Source organism: Acartia tonsa, chromosome 9 (assembly GCF_053477335.1).
Source record: "Acartia tonsa isolate MP-2025a chromosome 9, ASM5347733v1, whole genome shotgun sequence".
In the NCBI taxonomy this organism is placed as follows: Eukaryota; Metazoa; Arthropoda; class Copepoda; order Calanoida; family Acartiidae; genus Acartia; species Acartia tonsa.
The window spans coordinates 45,003,896-45,022,982 of NC_137268.1; the positions used below are offsets into that span (position 1 = coordinate 45,003,896).

Genomic DNA, 19,087 nt, shown 5'->3' on the forward strand with positions numbered 1-19,087 from the left:
TTAAAGATGTACATCAATTTATCGGTCATTGTCCTATCCCTTTAGATCCCTGATTATAAATTAATCATGATTATCAATCAGGCAAAGATCTGAAAGTTTTACCCTGATGAGAAAGAAATGTTCTTCTTGGGATCCTGCGGTTTCACAATAAAGGAAAAAGAGTCTAGTAAAAGTGAAACCTCTATTGAATTCTAACATAACTATAGTTATATGTTTTTTTTAGCAAATTGGAATATTGATTCATTTAAGTTCCAGGGTAACTTCACCTATTTAGATTTATTAACCCAGGAATAAGGTATAGTTAACAAGCGAAATAAATCTAAAATAATATTTGGGAGTAATATAAAAAGATCGTCAATTTTATATAATAAGTGTTGCCCCCCCCCCTTCCCCCAACGACAGCTGAAAATCAGGTATATGTTATTTTTTTCCGAATTAATTTTTAATAAAATGCTTCTCTAAAGATCTAAAACTAATAACCTTAAAGTGTTTAGTCTTTTAAATAAATAGAAAGTAAGTTGCAGTTTTTCAATTGTTTTTTTTTTAAGTAATTTAGGTCAGGTTAGGCTAGGTTTTACTGGATAAACTGGAAAGCAGGGGCGTCCAAGCTTTTTATTTTGGGGGGGTAAAATTTTTTTAAGGGGGGGGTAATTCGTTTTTTGGGGGGTAAAATGGCGCGCCACAAATTTTTTTTTACCCCCCCTCAAAATTTTTACCCCGGGGGTAAAATTTGCTTGGGGGGGTAATTACCCCCCCTGAAATCTGTTGGCAGGGATAAAATTTGTTTACCCCCCCCAAAATTTACCCCCGGGGTAAAATTTTTTGGGGGGGTAATTTAAATTTTATTTTAAATTTTGTATAAAAAAATGCGCGCAGAGCGCCCCAAATTTTTTTTTATAGAGATTTTTTATTTTGGGGGGGGGGGTATTTACCCCCAAAAATTGCTTGGGGGGGTAAATACCCCCTCCTAAATGGTTGGGGGTGCCTACGGGGGGGGGGGGGGTAATCGCCCCATTACCCCCCCCCCCCCTTGGACGTCTATGCTGGAAAGCCCAAATATTTTATGATGACGCACGTATAGGACCCAGGCTGTATCGATTTGCCATAGGAAAAAAATCCAAACTTCACTTTTATTTCAATTTAAAAAGAAGAGAAGGGTGGGGGTACAGTGCTAGACTGGTATTTCGAGTGAAAGTACAAACAATAGTTTTAGTAGTTTTTGATATTTTGACTTTGCGGCTAAAAGATTCAAACAGAAACAATAAAAAAAGCTTAAACCTCCTTGTTTTTTTATCATCGATTTAGTAGCGAACATTTATTGAAGATTTATCTTTAGAAATTCTTGTGGATGTCAAAAAAGTAAAATTTTATGTTACGCTCAATGACTTGCAAAAACTTTTTCAATCCTTAGTTTGTGAAAGTTTTTCGGGTATGTTTTAAGGAGCGCGTTTCTTTAACAGCTTAAGCAAAGCCATACAATTTTTTTAACACTCTTTGTACGTCGGTCTGTCTGTCAAATTTTCATGTTGTTAGATAATAATGCTAGCGGCTTCGCCCCTAGCCTCTCAGTTCAGTGGTTACCGAGATCTTAAGGGACAGACGGTCGAACAGAAAGACATCAAGCTACTTTGTATTACAGATGATGGATATATACTTGATTAATTACGTTCTTTTTTTCAGAAAAAAAATGAATAGAATATCAATATTTATATTTATTACATTATCTGCAGTTGAGTCACACATAAACTATAACCCAGACTGCAATAATGCCATTAGGAAAAAATCTTGGAAAAATGAATTGCATTAACATGACAAAGCGCTGGAAAGTGTAATGTGTGACGTCATAAAAAGGAGGGATGAGAGGAGAAGTGGAAAAAGAAAATCCTAAAAAATAGATGGATAAAAGACGCATTTTTATGACGTCACACATGACACTTAGCAGCGCTTCTCACATGACCGGCAGACCGACGGACCAAGTAAGTTGTATACTGGATGCTCTTCAGGAAACACCACGAGATCCTGTTTTGGGGAATTTCTGAACCAATTCTTTCTACTGAAGTGCATGATTATAGGGTCCTTAAGTCGATCAACCTTTCGTTGAACCTGTTTTGGGCAAAGGCAAATCCCCTACTCTAACTTTATTAAGTTAATAAAAGTAAACTGTAAGAAAAAAATTATGACAAGATTTTAAAACTTGTATTATTGCTGTCTATATTGCCCTATCAAAATGGGGATAGATGTCACTGCTTTTGGCCAACCTGTCCAATTATTGTCGGGAAATACCCTATAACCAAATTATTTTCTAGGGGGATTCATTCCCCTTTTCCTTTCCTTTTCCCTCTGCTATGACGTCAATGGAATAGGTAGGCCAAAAGCGGTGACATATATCCACATTTTCCTTGGGCTCTTTACACAGCTACACTTGTATTAAGAGAATGAAAGTAAATTGTAAAAAAATATCATAAGATTTTAAAACCTCTAGACAAGTTGGATTAGCAAGGTATAGCTTTTTTTTGCAAAGTAGCGCAGCTACTCTACAACTAGATTGTTCTTCTGATGGTAGTATTCAACAACGTTTGATGTAGTGGGTGGGGGGAGGGGGTAAAATTTGTCTAGTTCCAAAAATTTTACCCCTGGGTAAAATTGACTTTTTTTGAAGGAAGGGGAAGGAAGTTTTTCTCGTACTATATCTTATTGTAGATTGTTTTTAATTATTTTTCTTAATGTATCCCAATTTTCTCTCGATATATAAATATATTTTTATTTTATTTTAGAAAACTATTTGATGATTTGAATACAACGCATCCTTTGAAATATATTTTACCAATAGGTAAGTCAGAAAATATAGAACGATTGGATAAGTTATTTATCGCATTGTATTATAAACAGCTTTTCACGGATATAAAAATTTACAATAATAAGATTAAACCCAGTTTTTTAGCCCCGAGATGCCAAAGGCTTTGAAAACTGGTTTTAAGCTTATGATTGTAAATTTTTATATTTGTAGAAAACTGCATAATATACGATACGATACATGATTTTTAGTGTGTCTAAACAATGGTTCTTATCCACCGGATATTAATCGGTTTTAAAGCCATACTGGAAAACAATTTCTTAATTATAGAAAAAGTTTCGATTCAAATTTTTTTAAACAATGAAATATGCTACAAAACAAGAACACTGACCATAACATACAAATATGAAATTAAAAGTAAGCACAGAAAATAAAAACGTAAATATTTTACTGGTTCCCAAAGTTTAATAAACAAGATTTCTCTTTTGTGAGCTTTTAAACGTTGGGGACTTTACTAAATCTTGATTTATCAGAGCAAACTTTTACACCAATGATTTCATTATTCACAAAGTTATAATTAGTTTAGAGGTGGAGGATATCAATTTATCATTCATTGTCTTATCCTTTAGCATCCCAGGGAATTCTATTCAAAATCTCAAAATTCAAAGGTTTGTAATAATTAATGTAAAGGTATAAACCTTTAACATTATAATACACACTTATTCAATTTAACCAACCAAAGAATGTTTTATCCAATCTTAACCAGACAAATGCCATCTAGCTAAAAAAGATGCGTAGATTTCATTTCTGGCAACCAGAAAATCCGCAGAAATCGAATTCACGAGATCCAAAAAAGTTTCATTAAAAAAAACCTTACACCAAAAATAACAAACAATAATTATAACGACGACTTAGTTTCTTTTTCCTGTTTCATACGAATATTGAAACTAACTTTCAGGCATGCATGTTTGTTGGTATAGTACTTTTTTTAGAAACCAAAATACAGACATATATAAAACTACGAAATTGTATATTAGTTGCTAGAAAGATTATATATTTTTTTCTTCCTTTAAAACAATTTTTTGTACATAAAAACCCGTAATGTCTTCATTATTGACACAAACATGCATGCTGTATAGTTTTAAAAAATTTAGTCAAATAAAATACCTGATTAGAATACAAAGCAAGAAATAAAGGTTATCAACTCCCTATGAGCTTTTTGTGTTAAATAGAATTATTAATAAGAATAAAAGAGTTTCAAAAAAAAGTAAAATAACAAAATGTTAGGTGAATTGTTAATATTAAATCAATCAAAAAATGTTTTACATTCTTATAATTAATTTCAATAAAACATATATATGCTCAAGAAAGGTTATTTATAATTATGAATTCTACCAGACTAAAATATAAAAGGGGAAATAGTTTATGAAGACGACACAAAATTATTTTAAAAATTACTTATTTTTATCTTTTTTTTTAATCTTTGACAATTTTAATGTTTTTATAATGTAAATATATAAAGTATTATTCAAACTTAAAGGATTTAATCTTTTTCTTTGTAATTTATATGTCAAAACAGTGTAAAAATGAAGTTCTTAATTACGAATTTTCAAATCATTAGATTTTAATACAATTTATTATAGAAATAAAGAATAATTTCAACAAAAAAAAATTGCTACAAAAAGGCTTACTGTATTATTAAACTGACTTAATTGTATAATTGCATTTATTTTGTTTATTTACCTTGAAAAATGAGTGTTTAAGTGCTGCATTGGTTAAAATCAAACCTAAAAGTGCTCTTTATTCAGTGACAGAGTGAAAAAAATATATACCATGTTTTATAGTTTTTTATCTCTTTTTTTTATATATTTTTATCTGATATGTATATCAAAATTTAAAAGTATCTATTTCATTAGATATTCATACTTTGCTAAAACGTCTTGGTTACTTTTTGCACTATATTTGCTCTAAAAAGGATTCTTTATCTGACTTTTACATTTAAAATGAAAGATTTTATGCCAATTTTTGTGTTGACTGTAGAAAAAAATAATTATTTTGTTTATATGCAATTTTCTATAATAAAATGTGAGAAATGCCTTTTTTCACATGTAGGGCGAAAAAAGTAACACTGAAAATATTTTTTACGTCTTAAGCATGTCCTAAACTCAAAGATAATAAACTTTCATAAAAGATTTATTTCAGAATATGTCATTTAGGGCATAAAATTAATTTTGCAAATTAACATTGCAAATGTTTGCCAATAACTTTTAAAAATGATTTCTGCGGATTTTCTAATTTACATGGGTGTTTTCTACACATTTTCCCCTTTCTAAAAATACCTTCCTCATAAAGATTGGCTTCCGGAAAGTATATACTTTTCGAAAATGATATGTGAATAGGAAATAATGCCATGCCCTCAAACAAACTAGGATATTCTTAGCCTTTTAGAACTTCCGTTGCGCGAAGCAGACAAATAATAATAGAATATAGGAAATGAAAAATAATAAAATAAAAATAAATTGATCAAATTTGAAAAGAAACTTTTTGGATTCTGTCCAATATTTAAATTTTATTCTTTTCAAGCTAAGGTAAAAGAATAGAAATGTTGCAAGATACTACGATAAACAAGGATGACAACATCAATAAGTAGCGAAGCACAGTTATGTAGCAAAATATCAAAATCGGACTGATAAAGCTTGCTTGATAATATATATTTCAGAATTTAATTTCATACTAAAATAAAATCTCCTTGGAAGCGTTATTGACATACATACCTGAGAGAGAGGAGACAATGGGCTGTTTATTACACTAGTCCCCAAAGTTAAAAAACAACGCTTTCTTATTCGTTGGCTTAACAAATTAGGTGAATTTTGATTGGTTGATTCATTTAGATGAGTGTTCAAACGTTTCAACTACTAATTTCAATCTACAGCAGGGGTAATTTGGTAATTTTGTATATCATTATTGGGATCAACGGATCTTGGACAAAGTAGCTTCGGACAAAGTAGCTTCGGACAAAGTAGCTTCGGACAAAGTAGCTTCAGGACAAAGTAGCTTCCGGACAAAGTAGCTTCCGGACATTTACTTAAGAAAAGTAGCTTCCTTAGAAAAATAGAAAAAACCTCCTAAACGACAAACCTCCTAATGCGACATCTTTTAAGTAAAACCCCCTAAAAACTTTTCAAGTGATATCACATTTATTAAGTGTGAGGTAAGGGTCGATATTTTTAATGCAAGGTTGTATCGGGTTCGAAACCATGCCGTTGGGTAGCCAACACAGACTTTGGGACAACTGTCGGACGGATTTTTAAATTTCACCCTGTGGACAAAGTTATTCAAGAAAGAAATTTCGGTTTTGAATTTCGTCCCTGTGTGTTTTATCGCCATATTGGATTTTATTGTTCAACTTTTTTAACAGCAGTGGTGGATTTTATCCTTAAATTTGGAAGATTTTTTTATTTAATAACTTTTGAAAAAGTTTAGGACGTTTTACTTAAGAAATGTCTACACAGAAAGAGAGACATAGAAAAAGACATAAAGACAGACATAAAGACAGACAAATAGACAGACAAAATGACAGACAGACAGACAGAAAGGCGGACAGAAATTGTAAAAATTTAAAAAAATGTTAAAACGAATTAAAAATTATAAAAAAATCGCCGAACCCTTTTTAGTAAAATCCACGATCCACTTTTGTTAAAATTGTTAAAGTTTTGTTTGCTTTCAATAAAATTAGAAGTTAATGTACATTAAACATTCTTACATAGGTTAGGTTAGGTTAGGTTATAGGCAAGGGGGCCGAGCGCCCGCGGCTAGGCAGGCCAGGGGGCCGAGCGCTGCGGCCATAACCTTTATTACTATTAGAAGCTACTTTTCTTAAGTAAATGTCCGGAAGCTACTTTGTCCGGAAGCTACTTTGTCCTGAAGCTACTTTGTCCGAAGCTACTTTGTCCGAAGCTACTTTGTCCGAAGCTACTTTGTCCAAGATCCGGATCAACTGCAGTTCACGGTAAATATTCCTGGTAACGAATATTTCCAAAAACCTATGCATTTTAAATGCTGCTAGCTGCCAAACGGCTGAACGTACAGATCATGCCCGCACACTGTTTTAAGCGGCATAAGAAGGCCAACATTTAATCTGGAATAGCCATAAGTCAATAATGCATAATTATCTTGCAGTGCAGAGAAATGCGCGAAAAAGACCTATTTTACGCGTTTTTTCTTCAGTAAAGCTTTCCCTGTGCATCATTGGATCTTGGCTATACCAGATTATTTGTAGGCCTTCTTATGCCGCTTAAAATGGTGTGCGGGTATGATCTGTACGTTCAGCCGTTTGGCAGCTAGCAGCCTTTAATATTCATAGAATTTTGGAAATATTCGTTACCAGGAATATTTTACTGTGAACTGCAGTTGATCCCATTATTGGGTATGTATATCAATTATTCGGCCATTGTCTCATTACTTTAAGATTGCTGCATACGAGCGGACAATTTTAGCTGTAGAGTAGGTGCTTAACGACCAAAAGATTCATTAAAAATATATCAGACATATATCGTTAGAAGTAGTCGTGTAAATCTATACCACGTGTATTAACTCTCATATCATTACTGCGCGGCGTGACCAACGGAAAAAATAATGTATAGACTAAAAGCGCATAGATCGTAGGAATCTTCACTAAAAATTTCAGCATTAAATATTGAATGAACGACGAGAAATTCACGTTTCCCCCTTTTGGTGTACAAAGGGACGGTTGGACATACGGCGAAGTTAGCTATAGAGTGGTTTTGAAACTTAAAACTCAATTTGAAAACCAAACCTATTATAATCTGTATTGACATAGTAACAAAAAAAAATTTAAACTAAAATTCAAATGTCCAAAGTATTGCAGCTAAAAATAACAAAATATCCGGATCGTTGTAAGAAAACGAAGTGCTGGGTTTCGTCGTTTTTTCACAGTAACTTTTTATAGGTTATTTTAGGTTAGGTTAAATTAGGTAAATGTTAATGCTTTCCCTAAAGGGTTAGGAAATTGGCCCCTCAGGGTTAGAGCCCTCAACAGGGGCTAAAAATAGGAGAAAAGCTACTGTTAAAATACAACGAAACCCGCTACTTCGTTTTCTTTCCATGATTCAATTATTCTTATTTAGCGTACGAGTATTATCAGAGTAATGAAGCTGTGGATGATCAATTAGGTATATCTATCTATCTATCTATCTATCTATCCATCTATCTATCTATCTATCTATCTATCTATCTATCTATCTATCTATCTATCTATCTATCTATCTATTATCTATCTATCTATCTATCTATCTATCTATCTATCTATCTATCTATCTATCTATCTATCTATCTATCTATCTATCTATCTATCTATCTATCTATTTAGTAAAACAAGTTGAGATAACACGCCCCCTGTTGTCCTGTTTAGAACAAGATTCTCCACAATTAATTGATATTATAAGGTGAGTAAAATCGTCCAACCAAGTTAAAACCTTGTCTGAAAATAGTCTAGAAATTTAAACATTCGACTTGAGCGTAGCTAAGCTTTTCTATAATTAGGTTCGATCCGTCCGAATCGGATAGATCTTACCGTTAATTTAAACATATTAGAATGACCTGTCGATTTGGTATGGCAATTCTTTAAGTAGTTTTAAAATAGCAAATATCTATAATCGTTTCCAGTTTAACTTTTTTGACAAATAATTTACGCGTGCTATAATTATCCCATTGATCTGTTTTTGGAATACTAATTCCTAGGACAACAAAGTACAATGATATGAAGAGTCATTTATTTAAGCAGTTTTACAACAAATTTACATACAATTTTGTTTCGACTTGAAGAATTTATATTCTGCTTATTCAGAGTGATGACACTGTTCGTATGTCCTTCCATTTCAGAGCTTAGCTTTTATTGATGTTGTCATCCTTGTTTAATTACAATTTCATAGGTCAAATTACATGGATTTTCCACCATCCAAAGATGAACCATACAACTTGAAATACGAAACTGAAGAAATATTGAGGTAAATTTTTTTTTAGAAAACTTTCTCTTAAAAATGAAATAAATTTTTTAGCAAATTTTCTTTTTTTCACAATTAAATATCTGCTCTGTTTGTCCATGAATGATTTTGTGCTTTCCTACTTATGCATCTTAACATTCTTGTCTTTCAACACACCCTTTAAAGAAAATTCCAAAAATTCTGCTACTATTTTGGAGGCAATACTTGTTTTTAAAAGCGAAGCTTTTCTATAATTAGGGTCAGTCGGTCCGTCCGTACATCCGTCCGAGATAGTTAGCTTTTATTCGTTAATTTAGGCATGTTAGAATTGTCCTATCGATTTCAAACTTTGCATGGTGATTTCTGGAGTAGTTAGGTACGATTTTGAAAGCGTAGCAACTATATAATCATTACCAGAATGTCCGTACATCCATTTTAAACATGTTGATTTTTTTACTTTTTTAATAACAATTTTTTATGTGATAAAAACATCCGATTGATTGAATTTTTTGATTACTGATTCCTATTACAATAAGGTACAATATTATGAGCGAAGCATCTCTATAATCAAGTATTAAAAATGTCAGTATGTCCTTAAACAGAAGTCTGTATTTAAGAAGTTTTGCAACAAATTTACGTATAATTTTGTCAAACCTTATATTTTCATATTTTGTATATATTCAGTGCTGACACTCAACAAAAGTTAATGTTCGTCTGTCATATCGTTTCAGAGCTTCGCTTTTATGGATGTTTTCATTCTTGTTATTTAGAAAACCAGATGTTCTCTCCATGGACGTTGACAATCTTGTTTTCAAGGGACAAGTGAAAGGTAATATCTGGGCAGGGACGTCCAAGCCTTTGTTTGAGAGTTGTAAAATGAGGGGTTTCAAAGGTTTGAGGGGGGCAAACACCCCTTTACCTCACCATCCCTTGGACGTCTAAGTATCAAGGGTATCTTAAGGAATAAGACAGGGGACGATAATTCAATGTACATTCAAATTATTGATTAAAAACAAGGATGACAACATCCGTAAGTAGCGAAGCTCAAAATTTAATGATAGACATCAGGAAAAAATAATCTTTTAATAAATGAAATAAATCACGAAACCTTTTAGAAATGTATAATATCTTTTGAAGCATTAAGCTAAGAAACAAAACATAAAATCTAGGAATCGATCTAGCAACCAATATACAAATCTTAATGAAACTAAGTAAAAATATGTAGGATGCAAATTTACTTAATCCCTCAAAATTTAAGTCGTCTGTCCTAACAAGGAGTCGAGAAAATTACGAAAACAAAAAAATCTAGGGATCGATCTAGCACCCCAATTAACAAACAGATGGGCAAAACAATGTATAGATTAGATGCGCATATGTTATGGGAATCTTCACTAAAAATTTCAGCTGTCTATCTTTTATAGGAGCCGAGAAAATCACGTTTCCCCCACTTTGTCTCAGACAGACGGACAGACGGACGGACGGACATTTCGAATTATAGAGTAGCTTCGCTACTAATAAAAATTAGGACATTACTAGTTAAAATGAATCAATCACGATTTAATAAATGTATCCAATGTTGTTATTAAACTACATAATATTTTAACTAAATTGGATATATTTAATTATTTTTTTTCCAGATGGTTTCTTTATCGAGGCTGGAGGCCACAACTTTGAGTTCGAGTCTACATCCCTCTATTTTGAGTTAAAATATAATTGGACAGTAAGTAATTTTGTTGTTGTTGTTGAAAGCGTAGCTTCTCCACATGCATAGGTTGTCTGTACTTAATACATGTAAATAGGTAGATACTTCCACTTTATTTTATTACTACGTGTGGCTACGCTTCTAGAGGCCTCTAAGTGGTAGGTGGTTGAATTGGACCCCCCTATTTTTAATTTAGTTTTTTAAAAAGTAAAAAATAATGTTGTAGGGGCTAGATTTTTTTGGTTGGTGGTGTTACCCCCCGAATAGCTTTCCAGGACCTAAGAAAATCTACACTGTAATGGAGAACCATGTCAGTTTAGCAGTAAGCATGATCCTTTGGCACACACACACACATATCCTGTTACTTTTATATAAGGATTAACCACAAAAGTTTGTAAATCGAACAAATTAATGAATTTATTAATAAGAATTGAAAAGGTTTAGCTTAAATAGCAGCTATAAAAATCTCATTTACCCCATAGCATTACATACTTATATAAATGGGCAAAGTAGCTGATTTTCAAGCTATATAATAAGCGTCTTACTCTAATTCTCTGAAATCTTAGGGTTAAAAATAACAAAATGATAAAGTTAATTACAATTAATTAAGTTTATAAAACGATGACGTAAATTAACGAGTTTAATTACTGTTGAAATAATTCTTACACAACAAAAACTAATTTCCAAAAGAGGAAATATATATTTTAAGACCACGAAAACAATCATAGAAATGAAGAATTAATCATATTTTACAATATATTGATTATGAAATAAAAAAGGGAAAACGTTTAACCAAAATAAAAAAAAATACTTGTGGAAAGATTCAACCCCGCAGGGCCCAGTTTTTTAAAATTCTTCGTATTGATTAAAATAAGAAAATTTCATAATCACTGTAAAGACAAGGCAATGTTTGTTCTTTTGGGTGCATATGGAGGTACAAAGTACAATGTGAAGGTACAAAGTACAATATGGAGGTACAAAGTACAATATGAAAATACAAAGTACAAAATAACAACGGATATAAAATGTTTTCATCAGGTAGGAGGACTAAGGAGGATTGGGGGGTATAATTATTTTAGCCAGCTGTGAGTATCACTTTATTTTAGTAAATTAATTATATATCGATTACAATAACCAATGCAACAACACCGTCCATCCCCCCCTCAATAAACCACACATTTAAAAGTTAGGTTGGCTTCTAGGAAGCCCCCTAGGAAATAAGGTAATAGGTTTTATACATAATTAAAGACCCCCCCCCCCTTTATTTTGAACTTATCTATTAAATTAAGGATGAGTGTTTTCAGTGCTCAAGAGGCACTTTGTGTGAAAGCACCTTATGTTTATACTAGCGGCTTCGCCCCTAGCCTCTAGGGGCTTTCCCCCAAGAGGTTTGATCAACCTAATTTTTCGTATTCTAGATTTAAAAAGAAAAAGTAAAAAAATATTTTTTTTTTTTTGGGGGGGGGTATTTTTCATTTTTAGGGGGGTTGGGGGTGTCCCACCCCCCAAGAAAATAGCTTAAAACCATCACAGGACCAGTAGGTATATTCCCTGAAGAGTAGAGGCCCAATCGGTTCAGTGGTTACTGAAATCTTAAGCTTCAGAGGGACAGACAGACGGACAGACAGACATCGTTCTACTTTGTATTATAGATAATTTTAGGGTTTATTAGTTGAACCAAACAAGCTCTACTACCAGGATGGTTTGAAAAAGAAGAGAAAGATATACAGGTAAAAAAGCATGGATCATAAAGGATAAGACAATGGACTATAAATTGGTGTATACCCCAAATTACTCTATACAAAATTGAATTCATTATTGAAAATGTTGAGACATTAATATTTAATAATAGTCCCCAATGTTTTTAAGCAAGGGAATATAATTTCCAGTGTAGATTTAAAACCAATAAATATGCACTGAATTCCAGCCTGTTATCAGCCATACTGAAAAATCATGTATAACCTTGTATTACAGATAATTTTCCACGAATACCAAAATAAAAAGCATAAAATCGTTACCAGTTTCGGCCTAAGAAACCTTATTTTAACCTTATATGAATTGTCATATTAATATTCGAGGAAAGCTGTTTGTAATACGATGCGATAAATAACTATTACAGTTTAATGTTCCATCCCTCCATAAAAAATACTAAATAAAATACAATCAGGGTTTAATAGGACAAGAATGTCAAGAAACAAAAATAATTCTGAAAAATTTATAGTAGTTGATTTTCTGATTTAAAAGAATTTCTTTTCATCAGTTAATAATCCAAGTTTTTTTTGTAGGAGTCGGTCTTTTATAGCATAATTTCTTGTAATTAAGGTATTTGGTTCTTTAAATGTTCTGTAATTATGTCTTTTGTAGCATCGCCATATTTTTATTTATTTGTAGTACAAACAGTTGTTTGGGAATGAAACCTCGTCCAGATATTTTGAGATACAGGTAAAGCTTTTCCAGTATTCATTCGAATCCGGTGGATAGAAACCGGTTCTCATCCATACGAAAAAACTATGTGTAGCATCGTATTATATCCAGCTTTCTACGAATATAGAAATGTACAATAATAAGATTAAAACCAGTTTTTTTAGCCGGTGCCTTCGGCACCTCGGGGCTAAAAAAACTAGTTTTAATCTTATAATTGTACATTCTATATCCGCGGAAAGCGGTTTATAATACGACGAAAGAAATAACTATTACATTAATATCCGATGGATTAGAACCGGTTCTGAGCAATCTTAAAAAATCATTTATATCATCGAATTACAGATAATTTTCCAATAATATTAAAGTAAAAGTTATAGAATTACTACCAGTTTTGTTAGCTTGGGTCTTTAGTTTAAATCTTAGAATTTTTAATTTTAACACCACGGAAAGCTGTGTATAATACGATGCGATAAATGAAAAGTAAATTTTTAAATCAAAGTTTTATAATTTTTGCACAGTTTGCTTCGATATTTTTAAACATTATTATCCTTTTTTTCGACACAAAAAAAACTGTCCCGAATTTGTATTAATTTTGAGGAACACGACTCCAGTTACGTCATATTTTTCTTTCCCGAAAAAGGGAAGGGGGAAAGAAAAAAAAGGGAAGGGGGGAAGAAAAAAGAGATGGGAGAAAAGGGGGTTTTCCCCATCTCTTTTGAAGAGATTTTCTTCCCCCCTTCCCTTTTTCGGGAAAGAAAAATATGACGTCACTGGAGTCGTGTTCCTCAAAATTAATACAAATTTGGGACAGTTTTTATTGTGTCCTTTTTTTCTAGTATATTTGATGAGTCAACAATAGAAAATAGAGGTGACGTGGATATGCAATGCTTCCCCTTGTACTCCCTTATCTTGGCTGCAGGGAACCCCACCGTCAACTATATGAGGTATATATATGTCTGTTTGACCCCTCCTTCTGTCTGTAATATCGCTCTCTTTTTTGTCTGAAGCTAAAGATCTTGGAAATGGCTGGTCCGAATGGGATGTACTTTTTGGTTAAAATTTAATATATATTTTGTGCTGGTTTGTCCTAGCAGCTAGTATTTATTTTGTTCTGTTTTATCTAAAATGTAATGTGATGTTTAATTTCAGATATTTTATCTTTTTTTCTTCTATTTCTATCTTTCTATCTATTTATTCATCTATTTAGCTTGGATATCGAGGGAGGAGAATTTCAAGTGTTACTAACTCTACCCTGGGATAAAGTAAGTCATAGTGCAGCCACTCTTGTCCGTTGATGAATATAAAACAAACATATTATTTTTCAAAAGATTTAATTGCTTTAGGAAATAATTCAGGGATCTTTAAGGATGGGACAATTAAAAAAGATTTGAAGTACAATTACATCACCAATGATCAAAATACAATATTCTATACTAGCGGCTTCGCCCCTAACCTCTAGGGGCTAGTCGACCCCACTATTATATTTTTTTTTTTTTGGGGGGGGTTATTTTTTATTTTTTGAAGGGGTTGGGGGTGTCCCACCCCCCAAGAAAATAGTTATAAACCTTCCCGGGATCTATGAGAAGCTACCCTGTAAAGTAGAACCCGATCAGTTCAGCAGTTAGCGAGATCCTATGCTACAAACAAACAGACAGAAAAAACAAACAGACAGACATCGTTCTACTTTGTATTATAGATATTAAATCTATTGGTATAGAAAAGTTTGAACAGTGCAAGTTTTTAATTTTAACCCAATCAGAGTTTATGGGTAGTTCCCAACGAATCTAAGTAATAATACTAATATAGTTAATAGTATATATCAGCTCATACCAACAATAAAATTAATTCAGAAAAAAATCACGAAACCTATACGTGTTTTTCAGCTGTCGTTGGGGGGCAACAAATCGTAATATTGACAACCTCTCCATTTGCCCCCCAAATATTATTTCATATTTATTTCACTTGTTGGTTATACCTGAGTATATATACAAGATAAAACAACTATAGCAGCCATTTAAATCACATTTCTCCCATAGCTTTACTGACTACTTAATTAATTTATAGGGTAGCTTTGCATATGAACATACATACATAAGTAAATTTTATAAACAAATCATTATTCTAGGTTGATATAGAAGTTATGACTTTGGAATCTCATTTTATGGGTAAGTAATGATATAAAGTAGTAATGTTAGTTTTGTCTCTAGCTTAAGATATCGTTAACAAATCAATTGATTGAATTCTCCATTTTAGGAAAGCTTACCCTAGGTTCTGGGATGATTGGTTATAGGCTATTTAATTTTAAGATAAAATTCTTAGAATGGTTTTAGGATATTTTTTTTGTCTATCCCTTCTTCTTCGAAGAGTAAGTGCCTAGATGCTAAGGGCACAGCCTCTGGTTTCATATATAAAGAATTGGGATGTTTGTTAGAGCCAATTTGCAACGTAAGATCTCTTAAATCTATTGAACTTTCTTCAGTTACAGCCGCAATAGAGACTGCCGAGACCTTATAAATGTACATTACATATTTTGTTTGTTACTGCCAAGCCATGAAAAATATCTTTATTTAAAAGTAACATGATCAGTATCTGTCTGTCTGTCTGTCTCGAAGGATCTTGCTAACAGTAACCACAAAACAGATTTGGTTCTCCTTTACAATGTAGCTTCTCATGTGTCACGAGAAGGTTTAAAGCTATTTTGGGGCCAGGTACCACCAATTTCCCAAAAATATCGCTCGTAAAAAAAACGACCTCCGAATTTTTTTTACTTCGACTTCCAACCCCCAGTTCAAGTAACCGCTAGTCCTTATAATAAAGTAAAAGGATCTCTGTCTGTCTGCATAAATCTTCTACCCTTTGCAAGAAAAAAAATTGGATTTTCTGTAGTCGACTTAGGGGGGCCAGTACTCCCACCCTGGTTGAGATATGACCTTCAAACTTTAATGTGTTCTAGTACATGTCCCTATTAGTATCTGTATACATTTTATATATCTCAACTTTGAAGTGTTTAGCAGCCATTCTTGCAAAAGGTTGAATATTTGAGCATAAGAAAAATGCGCTAAAATCATTTTTAGATGTTGACACCTAAGTTTTGAATTTTAGATTTTACTGTACTTTTTAAATAAAAACTAAAATATTATTTTGTTGTTCTATTAATTGCATTAAAAAATGAAGAAAATAAGCCATTAATCATTAAATTCTGATAACTATAAGTGGGGCAAAATTGGAGAATTGAGGAGGACTTCCCCTCCCCCTTAGATGCCTCTAGATGTCCAATTAATTAATTTTGTAGGTGAGAAAACGCCAGGAACATTACAGGATGTAATTGGATACCTAGCTGAAAAGGGATACAAACATATACCTGGCGCTCATAAGGTAGGCATATTAGGACATTAGGGGCTTGTGAGCTGGATATTTAAATCATTTTAGTGGTGAGCCAGATCGGGGTGAGCCGAATTTCAGCCAATCACAGCGCAGCATTTTATAAAATGCTGTGCTCTCATTGGTGGAAAGTTGGCTCACCCCGATCTGGCTTACCACTAAAATGATTTAAAGATCCAGCTCTGAAATAGTGGTCATAAAGATGTTTGTGTGTGTATGTAACACATTCTTAAAGTGACACGCTCTTTTAACATATCTTGTAAAATTTTTTGAGTATTAGAATAGTTATTTCTCGTATCGTATTATAAACGGCTTTCCGCGGATATAGAATGTACAATTATAAGATTAAAACTAGTATTTTTAGCCCCGTGGTGCCGAAGGCACCGGCTAAAAAAACTAGTTTTAATCTTATGATTGTACATTTCTATATTCGTAGAAAACTGGATATAATACGATGCTAGACATAGTTTTTTCGTATTCATGAGAACCGGTTCCTATCCACCGGATTCAAATGAATACGAGAAAATAATTTTCTCATATTCATTCGAATCCGATGGATATGAACCGGTTCTCACCCATACGGAAAGCATCTTATTATACCCAGTTTTCTACGAATATAAAAGTGTACAATCATAAGATTAAAACCAGTTTTTTAGCTTAGCCTTCGGTTCCTCGGGGCTAAAAAACTGGTTTTAATCTTATAATTGTACATTCTATATCCACGGAAGGCTGTTTATAATACGATGCGAGAAATAACTATTCTGTAGATCTATGAAGTAATTGAATGTTTATCTGCAAAAGTGATATGATGTCCATTTGTCGGTCTTTTTGATATTTTGTGTATCTTCGACAGTATAGGGATAGTAATATTATTTTGTTTTCATTTGCTAGTTTTTATATTAAAAAAACTAAATTTTATTCGTATTTTTTTTGCAATGTATGTTCTATAAATCTTAGCTTTCCTTATGTGTTTTTCTTTGTCAATATGTAAAGCTAGTATTCTTTACATATTATTATTTATGTATTTTATTTCATGAAAACAGGTTTAAAATCTTTTTATTCTCCAAAATAAGAACCTTGCAAAAAAAATAAAGATGAAACATACTTATTCTATGACATTAAAAGTTAAAAGAGTTTATCAAAGCTATCTAAAAGCCAATTCAGTTGAATTAAATAGCAAAAAAAAAGATAGTTAAAATATGATCAGGGTAAAAATACTAATATACAATAATTAAAACAAGAGTTGTGGTTGTTTTTTTCCTTTTAAGCTATTCTTTTTTGAAACCAAGGTTGGTGATCTTTAAACAATCAACAAAAAGCTTTAACAATCAAATATAATCCCATACTTTTTGTTGTTGCATATAAGCCGTTTATTTGGAGTGGATACAAAACCGTGACAAACAAAACCGCCGCATTACAAACCGCGACAGCTACAAAACCGCGACAATAACAAAACCGCGACAGTACAAAAAATCTATAATACTAAAAATCTATAATAAAAAAAATCTTAATGCTAGAAGGTCATGGCCGCAGAGCTCGGCCCCCTGGCCTGCCTAGCCGCGGGCGCTCGGCCCCCTTGCCTATAACCTAACCGAACCTAACCTATATGTTTTAATGTTTAATGTACATTAACTTATTTATAGTTTAGAATTTCGTGGATTTTAAAATAGTAGTTGGTAGATTTTTTTCAAATTTTTAATATATTGTTTTACAATATTTAGGTTAGGTTAGGTTATGGGCAAGGGGGCCGAGCGCCCGCGGCTAGGCAGGCCAGGGGGCCGAGCGCTGCGGCCATGTATTCCTATAAAAATTCCTACATAGTTATATTTTTGTTATTGTCGCGGTTTTGTAATGGGGCGGTTTTGTAACTGTCGCGGTTTTGTTTGTCGCGGTTTTGTATCCACTCCGTTTATTTATGCTGTAATACATGGATACATGTATATATTCAAGAAATTGATGTAAATGTTTTATTTTAGAGTAAAACATTTGGGTTGGGAGCCAAAGTAAAACTTGCACAGAAGGATGGGGCTAATGATGCAGAACGTATTGAAATTAAGGTACTTACAATTTACATATAATATAGCGGCTACTTAAGGGGGGTTGGGTGGGGGCGGTTAAGTCGACAAACCCACACTTTCAATTTTAGTTTAAAAAAGAAATTTTTTTTTATGGGAAGGGGGGGGATAATTTTTTTCTGAGGATGATTTCTATTGGGAGGATTGTGGTACCCTCTCCCAAAATAGCTATAAAACTTCACAGACCCTATGAGATGCTACAATGAAAAACAGAACCATATTGGTTCAGCGATTAGCAAGATCCTTCGGCATAGACAGACTGACAGACATACAGACAAATATCCTGTTACTTTAATATAAGGACATACTAGCAACTACGTCTCTAGATACCCTGGAATGGATACATTTTTTATTTTCATTTATTTGCAACCATCATATTCTTGGCATTAAAAAGTTTTTTTTTCAGCGGGGCGCAGCAAATTCCCACTGTTCTGGAAAAGAAATGGTTTTAACAAATGATTTATTTGTTAGAAATGATGTCGCTTTAAAATATGGACTGTGATTATTATTTGTATTTATTTATTAATAAATTATTATAAAATATTTAAGTTTTGTTTTCAGCATGCTTATATTATGCATAAAAACTATGCAATTTTTGCACAGATAAATTTATATAGTAGATCCATAAAAAATTCAATATTCCCGATAGCTACACCAATGGACAAAAAAAGTAATTGAATTTATGCGAAGCGGCTAGCTTATAGTGCCT

The 19,087-nt window shown here is 32.6% G+C and overlaps 1 protein-coding gene across 1 annotated transcript; it reads left to right on the forward strand.

Moving 5' to 3' along the window:
• The first annotated feature begins 1,684 nt into the window (after nucleotides 1-1,684).
• LOC145327896 (uncharacterized) lies at nucleotides 1,685-18,921 on the forward strand. Its single transcript, XM_080171427.1, has 16 exons — nucleotides 1,685-1,773; nucleotides 2,480-2,500; nucleotides 2,775-2,830; nucleotides 7,942-7,986; nucleotides 8,184-8,259; nucleotides 8,746-8,820; nucleotides 9,567-9,625; nucleotides 10,434-10,516; nucleotides 12,161-12,228; nucleotides 12,890-12,940; nucleotides 13,759-13,866; nucleotides 14,130-14,184; nucleotides 15,048-15,087; nucleotides 16,215-16,297; nucleotides 18,280-18,360; nucleotides 18,785-18,921. Exons 1-16 carry the CDS (start codon nucleotides 1,688-1,690, stop codon nucleotides 18,878-18,880), a joined length of 1,083 nt encoding a protein of 360 aa, XP_080027553.1. The 5' UTR covers nucleotides 1,685-1,687; the 3' UTR covers nucleotides 18,881-18,921.
• Nucleotides 18,922-19,087: the final 166 nt, after the last annotated feature.

Coding starts and splice junctions, on each gene's coding strand:
- LOC145327896 (XM_080171427.1), top strand. CDS start 1,688: ATGAATAGAATATCAATATTTATATTTATTACATTATCTGCAGTTGAG. Junction 10,517..12,160: donor AGTTAAAATATAATTGGACA/GTAAGTAATTTT, acceptor AGATAATTTTAG/GGTTTATTAGTTGAACCAAA. Junction 18,361..18,784: donor CAGAACGTATTGAAATTAAG/GTACTTACAATT, acceptor TTTTTTTTTCAG/CGGGGCGCAGCAAATTCCCA.